This window comes from Epinephelus lanceolatus, chromosome 2 (genome assembly GCF_041903045.1).
Source record: "Epinephelus lanceolatus isolate andai-2023 chromosome 2, ASM4190304v1, whole genome shotgun sequence".
Lineage (NCBI taxonomy): Eukaryota > Metazoa > Chordata > Actinopteri > Perciformes > Serranidae > Epinephelus > Epinephelus lanceolatus.
In genome coordinates, this window is record NC_135735.1 from 35831348 (window position 1) to 35843041 (window position 11694).

The 11694-nt window shown below is 43.1% G+C and overlaps 2 protein-coding genes across 2 annotated transcripts; both read left to right on the forward strand.

The window, feature by feature from the left end:
- Positions 1–427: 427 nt before the first annotated feature.
- LOC117257557 (trans-1,2-dihydrobenzene-1,2-diol dehydrogenase-like) lies at positions 428–5330 on the forward strand. The gene is made up of 7 exons (XM_033627836.2): positions 428–661; positions 786–897; positions 994–1157; positions 2983–3235; positions 3886–4010; positions 4214–4364; positions 4747–5330. The coding sequence occupies exons 1-7, from the start codon at positions 572–574 to the stop codon at positions 4854–4856; spliced, it is 1005 nt and encodes a 334-aa protein (XP_033483727.1). The 5' UTR covers positions 428–571; the 3' UTR covers positions 4857–5330.
- An 821-nt stretch (positions 5331–6151) lies between these two features.
- dhdh.2 (dihydrodiol dehydrogenase, tandem duplicate 2) lies at positions 6152–11691 on the forward strand. The gene is made up of 7 exons (XM_033617333.2): positions 6152–6309; positions 7342–7453; positions 7685–7848; positions 9918–10170; positions 10676–10800; positions 11049–11199; positions 11448–11691. The coding sequence occupies exons 1-7, from the start codon at positions 6193–6195 to the stop codon at positions 11555–11557; spliced, it is 1032 nt and encodes a 343-aa protein (XP_033473224.1). The 5' UTR covers positions 6152–6192; the 3' UTR covers positions 11558–11691.
- Positions 11692–11694: the final 3 nt, after the last annotated feature.

Sequence of the window (11694 nt, forward strand, 5' to 3'; positions counted from 1 at the left end):
TTAATCATTGGCCTCTGTGTGGCTGTCAGACCATCGCAGGCTAATCAGTGCCTCTCTCAGTGGGAAACAAAGTGAACTCCTGGTTCCAATACTTGACCTGTACTATTGTGGTGGAGTGCTGATCTGTGGGCAGGGTGAGCCCTCCTTGTACACATTAAACTGTGCACTTTTTCCCCTTCAGCGTGTTAATGATGAGAGCTCCTCTGATAGTCCTGTTACAGATTGTTAGAGACAACTGGTACAAACCACTTCAGCCTGGATTGAAAGGCCTGTATCAGCAACAACACAACAATACAGCAGTGTGTGTGTGTGTGTGTGTGTGTGTGTGTTTATGTGTGTGTGTTGCACCCACTACCTCAGGGTGGGAGCAGAAGGAAGGTGACACATCCTGCCTCCCCAGCATATAAATTCAGGGAGCCTTCTTGCTGAAGTGCCGCTGGCTCTACAGCATGACAGTTTATACGTTTCTTTCCCCGAACGTGCAACCTTTCCCAAGGTCACAGCTCGCCAGCAGCTCAGATCTTTACTAAAGCACCATCCTGCTCATTTGTCACTAACCATCCAATTCAACATGGCGACCCAATGGGGGCTCTGCGGTGCGGGGAAGATCAGCCATGACTTCAGCGTGGCCATGAAGACGCTGCCTCCTGGAGATCACCAGGTACTCTATCCAAACAAGCCCACTACATCTTCATTGTTACACAGGGAGTCTCCCTTGCACTGAACAGAGCTGTTGACAAAGCAACACTGTGATAAATGTGTGTGTTTTTCTCCCTTTTGCACAGATAACAGTCGTTGCATCGAGGAGCTTGGAGCGTGCCAAGGAGTTTGCCAAAAAGCACGGTATTCCGAAGGCTTACGGCAGCTATGAGGAGCTGGCCAGCGACCCAGATATTGGTGAGTTAAGAGATATAAGCAGTCTGGCTGCACAGGCACAGATAATGGTGCATTGGTGGTGCTGTTTGAAGCTCTGGAACATCTGTGTCTTCACAGACGTTGTGTACCTGGGAGTGCTGCACACAGAGCACTGGCGAGTTGGTCTGCTGTTCCTCAAGGCCGGGAAGAATGTGTTGTGTGAGAAACCTTTCGCTATGAACTCTAGACAGGTGAAAGACCTCGTCGTCGCTGCCAAGAAGAACAATGTCTTCCTGATGGAGGTAAGGTTTAGGGGACAGTCATTCGTGTAGATCTTTGCCAAGGGGCCTCTTGCTGGCAGTTAGGGTCAATGCTGGTGCAAGTTTGATGCCAGCACAACACAATGAAATGCAAATGTAACAAATGTAGAAAAATACAAGATAAAATAAGATCAAGTTTTATCAGTTGTGAGGAGCTGAGCTGTACTAACAAGAATGCAATGTAGTGTACTTATTCCATGAAAGATTATAATCCAGAGCGGGAAGGGAAGAGAGAGATAGGAGGGGGAGGAGGAGGAGGAGGAGGAGGAGGAGGAGGAGAGAGAAGACAGCGAGAGAGGTGGGGAGGGTGAGAGAAAAGAGATGGTAAAGAAGAGGAGGAGCAAGAGAGAGATCAAGGTCAGCCGTAGCAGATCAGAGCTGCAAATGGACGCTGAAGCCACCTCAGGTCGCCGTGTCTCTGAGATGTAGAGTCTGATGGCCACAGGAGGAAAGGACTTCCTGTGGTACATCTTGGTGGTGTATGTCTGCTGCTGCAGCTGCTCCTGTGCGTGACCAGTATGTGGTGGAGAGGGTGAGAGTCACTAGCCATGATGCTCTGCAGCTTGCGCAGCATCCTCATCTCTGACACCACCACCTAGGAATCAAGCTCCACCCCCAGCACAGAGCCGGCCTTCCTGATGACTTTGTTGTTGAGTGATGTGTTATTTATGTTGCTTTTAATCAGATTGTTTACCACTGTGGAAAATAACCTTTGGTTATTTAATCCCTTGCTGTGAATGAGATGAGAATACAGATATGATACTGTCTATGCCTGTAAGAAATGGCAATATGAAGCTACAGCCAGTTGGCAAAGCTTAGCATAAAAACTGGAAAACAGGGAGCAGCCAAAAAAGTGTTTGGCTCCAAATCCCCTGTTAAACTACAAATTGTTGTTTTTATACTTTGATTTTTACAGTCAGCCAAACAACAACAACAACAACAACAACAACAACAACTACTGAATCAATTGAATTGGTGGATTTTGAGAACTTCAGATAGAACAAGGCTAGCTGTTCTTTGCACTAAAGTAAGCTAACAAGCTGCTGGTTGTGGCCATATATTTGGAGATATGAGAGTGTTATCTGTCATAAACACTATTGCAGATGGCTGCTGGACATTATAATCTACATATAACATCATTTTACAGTGGGTAAATTTGCAGTGTTCTGCAGCAAATTCGATAAAGTAAGATATAATAAAGATATGATAAATAAGTAAAACAGTAAAAACAGGGCAAAATGTAATGAGCAGACAGACTAAGCCGCTGAATTCACATTATTGCACCTGGGAAATATTGATATTACACAGTATAATATTGCCTAGATATTGCACGAGTGAATGAATTGTTAGTTTTGTTATGTCCAGACTACTGGGAGCAGTGTTGATTGTAAACTCTGACAGCAGCAGGGAGGAAGGGCCTGCGGTATGTCTCCTTCACACACTGTGGATGGCGCAGCATGTCACTGAAGGAGCTGCCCAATTCTGCTGAGCGTCCTGCGGTGGGTGGGACACGTTCTCCATCAGGGATGATAGCTTGGCAATATGTTAAAGTTTGCAATTCATGTCCCATTTTAGGTCATTAGCTGCATTATAGTGCCATGAGTGCAGACATTTTAAGCACAGGAAGCGAAACCCTGGACGTCCTGGGAATATTTATCATCCATGGTGCAGGACAACATCTTGTCATGTCATGTTTGACCAGCACATCTTTGGAGAGCTGTGGTAATAAACAGCAGCCCAGGTGAAACTTCAGTATAAGCTGTTTACTGTTGCCGTGATGCTAGGCTGTCTGCTCTGTCCCTCTCAGGCCATCTGGTCCCGCTGTTTCCCCGTGTACGCCGAGGTGCGCAGGCTGCTGGCGGAGGAGGCAGTAGGGGAGCTGAAGCTGGTAAAGGCCTACTTCGGCTCCCCTCAGCTCCACATCCCCCGCTCAGTGGAGAAGGAGCTGGGCGGTGGCGCGCTGCTGGATATCGGCGTGTACTGCCTGCAGTTTGTGCTGATGGTTTTCAACGGAGAGAGGCCAGAGTCCATACAGGCCACAGGGGCGCTGCTTGACTCAGGTATGATTCAGCACACAGGTCACGCAGCAGAGGTGGGATGTAGATTAGTATCATTAACCACACTGTATGAAACAATGATCTCTGACTGGCTATTGAAACCAAACCTCCAGAAGAAAATAACAATCCCTAATGTGAGGCACAAAAAACTTGGACTCAAAATCACTTTTTTTTTTTAAAGCTGTCCAAAATGTAAACACCTCAGGGAAAAATTCTCCACACAGAAAATCCCATACTTATCTTTAAAATGTCAGACTAATCCAAATCCTCCCTGGAGAATACAGTAATACAGTAAAACTGACAGAGGAATATGTAACTGCATGCCTCACAGCAAGATATCCTTCAATGTAAGACCATCAAACTATATAATGAGCATGTCCTTATCTTTCACTTATCTTTATGTAACAGATCTGTCAATTTATTTAATAGTATATATCTGTGACCTTCTGTTTCTGTAAAAGAAGGTCATGCCAGTGAACCTGAACTGATTCCACCTAACTGAAGTGTGCTGATGAGCGGTGTATTGAAATGACCTGAAGTGAAATGACGTGAATGGAACTTGCAGCAGCAGCAGCAGCAGCACTGTGAGCATTTGCTCATCCATTTACTGCTCAACGATTTTTCAATGATTTACTTGTTTAAATGTTTGACAGGAGTGGATGAGTCAGTGGTTGTGGTGATGAAGTTCTCCAGGAACAGGATGGCCTTCTGCGCATTTTCAATCTCCGCTCGACTTCCGAACGATGCTGTCATCAGTGGCACTGAGGGCTCCATTAAAGTAAGCCATGCTAGTCTTGTGCAGGAACATTTGACTTAATTAAGAAATGATTGAGACATGCAAAAACTGAGCTGGCTGCTAATTACTTTCACATTTAATTAAACTGGAGTATTCAGGCAAGGATCCATACCCATTGCATTTCATGAGTTATGAGTTGAGTGATTGGATTAACACAAAAAATGCATTTCCTCTTTCCCCTGTAGGTTCTCGGCCCCATGCACTGCCCTACCACACTTGTGGTGAATGACAAGGAGACGGAGTACCCTCTGCCTGAACCCTGCCTCCCTCTGAATTTCACCAACAGCACCGGGCTTCGCTATGAGGCAGAGGAAGTGAGGCAGTGCCTGCTTAAAGGTAGGTCACAATGAAAGGAAAGTTGTGTATTTGTCCTCAAAGTGGTGAAATTGTTTGAACAGCCGAAACCACCGTCTGAGTTTGACAGAAAGACGCTGCAGTTCTGTGAAACAGTCACAGCTTCCTGTGAGACGTTCGATGAATACTCTCATCAGATTGATTCAGAATCAATGCTGTTATCAGTCCTTGAAATGTCCTCTAGCTCAAATGGTGTTGCACTCCTATCGGTTTTGCCTCCTATGTGAATTTACATAATCTTTACATCCCTGCTTTGTCATAATTTATGCTTCATTGTGAATATGTGCATAAATTAACTGTGGTTATAAACAGACATGTCTCTCAGTCAGTCAGTTTTCCCTGTTTAACTCCTCTTCATCTGCAGGACTTAAGGAGAGCCCACGGATGCCTCCGGCGGACTCTGTCTTACTGACAGAGATCATGGATGAAATCAGGAAACAGGTGGGAGTTTCCTTCTGCCAGGACAGCCAATGACTACACTCCAAAGGCGGGCTGTTTCACCTGACCTAAACCTACTCAGATGGAACGGAGGGAGCTGCTCGGGGCAGGGCTTTGGATCTTCGGTATAAGCAGATCACTCACGGCACTGTGTGACAAATCCTAAGCAGATGCAGTGTCACCGAGACAACTGTGATTCATGTAATATAATGAGCTGCCACTGAATTAAAGATACAATCGTCAACTTATTGGAACGTGAAAATCTTGGGTACATTATTACTGGTTTTTTTTTTCCCAGTCATCCTACCCTAGAGTCACCATGTAAACACCCTGTAGGTGCTTATGTTACAGTACATGGCATACACCGACACTGTCCCAAACCAGATAAATCACAATGCAAACAACAAGAGCACCCATGTCCTGTAATCAAGTCCCAGGCCTTTAAAGACAAACCCAGCTGTCACTGTGGGCTGTGTGATTGATGAATCCAATAAAGGAGTGATTGTGAAAGCCTTGTTTCATTTCAAATATCATCCGCTTGGAGAGGAGAAGAGACTCGGAGTGGCACATTTGAATCAAAGTGTTCTGTCATGTCTGTTCCCCGCAGCCGTGTACAAATAGACTCATGTTCTCCATACGAAAATAGGTCGCACTGCCTGCTTTTCAAGGTTAGGACAGAGGAAGGCCTTTATGAGTCAGCAAAGAGCATGGCTCATTTAATACTTGTTCTGCAACCTTTTGGGCTCATCCTAAAAACTGAGAAGTGTCTCATAGGATCGTGGTGTATGAATTCAAAATGGCACGTATTCAAGCAGTAATAGTATATTTGCCCATTGTTTTTTTTGGTTATTGAACAATGCTGACATTTTGCAGGTATTTATTCAAGAAAACATGGAATTTGTGAGGAAATTATACACAGTTACACACTTTTTATCCTGTTTCTTTACCCTTTTACAAAGAGGTTAAATAAATGGACCATTTAGCCTCAAGCACTATAATGATGAAGAGCAGGCCTAAGATAATGTCCCTGTACATGTCAGCTCTTACCAGAACCAAGAAGGCTGTTTCATTATGGTACAGAGCTTTTCACAGCAAAATAAATGGACAAATGACAAATAATAGATTTAAAAAGCAGATTAAAAATAAAATAATAACAATAAATAACCGAGTCCCTCTGAGAGGAAGAAAGGAGAGACAAAATCGTACAAGACAAAATTAAAAAGCAGCTTGTTTATCCTGCTGTTATTTGTCTCATGATCACTATCTGGAGGTCACGTTTTAGCACGAATCATCATTTTGTTTTTCTGCAACGTCACACGGTTAAAAATAAGACTGTGTCTCCACCTTGAGGAGGAGAGCTGCCACTGTTGGTATGACCTCTCTTCGCTTCCTGTCCAATATGGCAACCAGGTGGGGGATCTGTAGCGCAGGGAAGATCAGTCATGACTTCACTGTGGCTCTGAAAAGTCTTCCTCCAGAGGACCATCAGGTATCAGTATGAGTAGATGCGTAGACACGAACACATGTCTGGCTTCAGATGCAAGACGTCTCCTGAGGGCTCGGTGAGGCTGCTCGCTCCGTGCAGACTGTCTGGATCTGCTGTTTCTGGCGATCTGAAGTTCACACTGTTAAAACTCAGCTCCTAATGAGATGTTGTACATTTGCATATTGCAGCTTTGCACCTAAATGCCACCGACACTGGAAATCTGTGAGTTTATAAACAATGCAAGCTACAGTTTGCAGCATTTCCGTCACTTCGGCACGCTTTCCTTTTACCGTAAAAGACGCACTAAATGGGCATCTACATTTTTTGCGCACTTTACTCGAAGAATTACGGTAGATTTTTTTCCCCCTTCAGTAATAATAATAATGAGATAAAACAGCCTCAGATGACACACCTTTACCTAAAGTTATAAACAAAGTGCAGCTCTGGAGGCAAGATAATTAGTGACTCTCCAAACTGACTAGGAGACTGTAGGAAAGTGCCAAAGAAATTATTTTGCAGTTATGTTTGATATCCATCCACCAGACACTGAGAAATGCAGATTTCCATAGGTGTAGATTTCAGGGGGGGATAAAGGCCACATGTTCCCCTCCATATTTAGAACATTCCCCCCTCAGTAAAATTGTGAAAGTAGCAGGTTTTGACGAAATTAAAGACACTTCCACCATAAATTGATGCAGAAAAGGCACAAATAGATGCAAAACAAATTCACCACAATGCAGGAAATTAAGTGTTTGATGCTTACAATTCATGGGGGAGGACCCCACACCTTCCATTTCATGTGTGTACCTCCTCCCCCTCAGTGTTGAAACGAAACCTACGCCCTTGCACCAAACATTAGATACATTTAGTTACTGAATTGTGCTTAAAAGTGAGTATGACACTGCTGAGTCCATATTAGGAAGACAAATATCCAGTCGCCATTCTGCCAGGATTTGGAAGAATTTGGGGCCTTTGATTAAGATGGGACAGGGACACTGTGCTGCATTAAATACTATTCTGAAACTGTATTCCCAGGTTGTTGCCGTGGCGGCTCGCAAGTTAGCGGATGCACAGGAGTTTGCCAAAAAGCACAGCATCTCCCGAGCATACGGCAGCTACGAGGAGCTGGCCAGGGATCCAGAAATAGGTTAGTTTCTGTCAGACCTGGGTCAAATTTCATTGGCTAATGGCTCTTTGCATTTGTTTTTGATGCTTTAGGACAGTTCAGTGTGAGTTGAAACTTTACAATACAGCAAACCACAACCGTCTGTTGAATCGCCACTAATTTGCAGTTCAGTTCGCCCCACAACTGTTTTCATTCCCTGTTGATATTTTTACACCCTTGCAGAGGTTTGACTGTGCATTTATATGTGTGCAGATGTTGTCTATATTGGAGTTATCCACCCCTACCATCTGAGCACTTGTCTGCTCTTTACCCACGCCAAGAAGAATGTGCTGTGTGAGAAGCCGCTGGCCATGAACACCAAGGAGGTGAAGGAGATCCTGGCCTCTGCCAAGAGGAATGATGTCTTCCTCATGGAGGTACGGACAGTGCAGAGCAAAAAGGAAATAATAAATCCTTCTCATAGCTTAAATTTCTCCTTCTTCAATTTTCACCTGCAAAATCATTCTGAGCTCAGGATGTTGGATTGAGAAGTTGATCCACTTAATTTTTTTGCAACACTGTTACGTGATCAAGGTCAAGGTTAAAGTCAAGGTAAACTTTATTGTCCCACCAGGTGGGATATTTGTCTTGGGCTAACCACCCATACTGCAGCCATTAAAATAAATAAACAAAACAACATGAGTAATGAAAAACATCATGAAATAAATAAAAACAACAACAGTATACACATGGAGCAATACAGAAGATAATAAAACGCATAATAAATAAATACTGTTAGGCAGCAGCTCCTATAGATAAAAAGAAATGCACAGCAGCAGCTCACTTGCAATCACAGTGCAAAGACGCAAATTCTCATCAGCACCAGCTTTAACTGGTCATTATCTGCTCTTGTTTAAAAGCTTGATAGATGCAGGGATGAATGAATTTTTAAATCTATTTAACCTGCAGCGAGGGACTCTGAACCACCTACCACAGGGAAGCAGCTCGTACTCTGTATACAGAACATGAGATGCGTCGCTTTAAATCTTAATGGCCTGACACAGCATAGCCTGTTCGTAAATGCTCTGCAGGGATGAGTGCTCTTTAACACCAATAATTTTCCATGCAGTATGAATTAAACGGAACAGTTTATTCTTTAACTGCACAGAAAGGTTGCCAAACCAGACTGTGATGCCATATCTGATCAGGCTCTCTACAACTGCCTGATAAAATATTAAAATAAACTTGGTGTCAACACCATGAACTCTAAGATGACGTAAAAAATGCAAACATTGTTGTAATCTGCGACAGAGGTTATCAACATGTGTGCAACAGGTAAGTGAGTCATCAATGAAGACAATGAAGAGATATTTATAGGAGTGGACCTGAGTGATTACTTGGTTGTGTATCACCACAGGCCTGTGGTCACCCACTTCCTGAGGGTCGAACACCATCTCTACTGTCTTGTTAGCATTCAAAACAAGATGGTTGTTGTCACACCAGTTCACAAACCTTTGAATTTCCGAAAAGTAGTTGCATAGGTCGCAGCCCTTTTTCAATAAAGATAAAATTGCAGTGTCGTCTGAGAATTTAATGATCTGATTGTTTAGATAAAAACTTCTGCACTCATCTGTATATCAAGTAAACAGTAATGGAGAGCTAACACACCGCTGTGTCGCTCCTGTGTTCAGAGTCTTTGACTCAGACAGACTTCCATTCACACTGACCTGCTGTCTGCGGTTGGTTAAAAAAAAAGAATAAAACCATTTAATAATAAGAGGGTGAACTCTAAAATCATTCAGCCTCTTAATTAAAAGATGTGGCTGCAGCGAATTAAATGCTGAACTAAAATCAACAAATAAAAGGCGTGCGTATGAGGAAGATTCTTCTAAGTGCCTGTTAACAGAGTGAGTCATGGCTAGAATGGCATCATCTGTACTTCTATTACTCTTATAGGCAAACTGAAAGGGATCTAAAAAACAACTGACCTCTGTTTTCAAAAAATGAATCATAATTTTCTCAAAACACTTCATTATTATATTACAATGAAGTGAGTGCAACAGGACGGTAGTCATTATTCTCTTTACAGCTTGCTTTTTTGGGTACAGGAATAATGATAGAACTTTTCCAGATAGAGGGAACACAGTGAGTATCAAGAGTCTTCTGGTAGATGGGGCACCAAGTTTCTGCCAGCTCTTTGCTGCAAGATTTCAGTAAGTCCCCAGAGATGCCATCTGGTCCAGAGGCCTTCCTGGGGCAGATGCCTGAAAAAAGTCTCAACAGCATACTGATCGATGGTGATGTTCACAGAGTCCGAAGCAGGTACACAGTCCAGAGCTACTTTTTGCTCATGTGAGAAGTCTCTTTTTTTCAAATCTGCGGATACCTCGTTTAGTATATTTCTTGTTTCTGTGAGAAACCGCACGCAATTTAAATCACTACATAACACATCACCAAGCGCCTAAAATGTAACTATATGAACTATGATTTTTTTTCTTTGCGCTAGGCTGTCTGGACCCGATTCTTCCCGGCCTCGGTGGAGATCAGACGGCTGCTGGCCCAGGGAGAGGTGGGAGAGGTGCAGGTGGTGAGATCGGAGTTTGGCGTGCCGTTATTGCATGTGCCGAGATCATCACAGAAGGAGCTGGGCGGAGGAGCAATGCTAGATATTGGGATCTACTGCCTGCAGTTCATATGCATGGTGTATAATAGAGAGAAGCCAGAGTGCATCCAGGCTATGGGGGTCTGCCATGAGACAGGTAATGAGAAAGAGACCAGTAAGATCTCAGAGATATGATTTCTGAAGCGCTGCCACTTCGTCAACATGTGGGGAAGTGTAAAATAGCTCATTCCTTTATAACAACCTTTGTTCAGATGATATGTGTGGTACCCATTGACCTCAGTCAAATGTATATTTATTTGCAGCTTCTCATATGATGACAGGTGGGAGTTATTAAGTTGGAGCTTGTAAAAACTTTGCCAGCATTACCCAGTGGAGCGTTACTGTCTGATAACTCACACAATAAAGGTTAAGGTTTGTTAGTCCAGATACCAAGTGTTGTCCTGCATTCTTATGACAAAAAAAATGTCAGGTATAAAATTAACACAATACATGAGAGCTGAAAACAAAAGTGGAATTAACTGACTCAACATTTTGTTTGCAGATGTGAGTCATTTAAGTTGCACTTAAAAAAAACGTCATTAAATGTATTTCGTCTTAGTATCTCTTCATCAAATGTGAATCGTACATGCATGTTATTGCAGGAGTGGATGAGACTGTAGCCGTCACTCTGAAGTTCTCCAACAACAGGATGGCCACGTTTACTTGTTCTTCGAGTGTAAAGCTGCCCAATGACGCCCTTATTGTGGGCACGAAAGGCACCATCAGGGTAGGTCATCGCAGTGGGGCCACATAATCAAATAAAATTCAAATAGTCTCATATGTAAAACCAGTTTACACCATGTGCATTTGCATACTGGCTATAGAATTAAGTGTGGAGCAATGTAGGAGGGAAATAAGGAAGTTAGATTCAATGTAAGTTGCTAACAGAAAGATGATGTAGTACCACTGCAAACGTCATAATGAATATATAGGTATATGTTATTGTTGTGACAGTATTTTTGTTTTAATTTTTAGGTCCCTGACCATATGTGGTGCCCCACATCATTGGTGGTGAATGGGAAGGAGACCGAGTACCCAGTGCCAGAACCCTATTTGCCTCTCAACTTCCTCAACAGTACAGGGATGCGTTATGAAGCAGAGGAAGTTCGACAGTGTTTGCTCAAGGGTACCTTTACTTTTACCATTTTTAGTTTATCTATATTACTAAAAGAATGAATTAATATATTAACAAAATATAGTTAAGAATAAGCATACTCTGTAATGAATCCATCAGTAGTTTTTGAATGTTGTTACACACTTTCACCACAAGGTGGGATCAGAAACACTGGAATCTGGAACCATTTGTTATGCTGCTTCCTGCAGACTGAACAGCTCTCTGTACATGTTCTCACACAGTGTGATTTTCCCATGTAGGGCTGAAGGAGAGCGCCGTTATCTCCCATGCCGACTCGCTTCTGCTGGCTGAGGTGGAGGATGAGATTCGCAGGCAGGTGGGCGTGGTGTACAGCCAGGACTGCCAGTGAATGTCAAACACTGTTCATTTTCTCATGTTTAATCGAACAAGTTTGTAATCGAGAACAAGTGGTTCATGTTTTCACTGAACTGTACATTAATACACTACCAGTGAGGAAGAATAAAGCAAATCTTTTGAGACAATTTC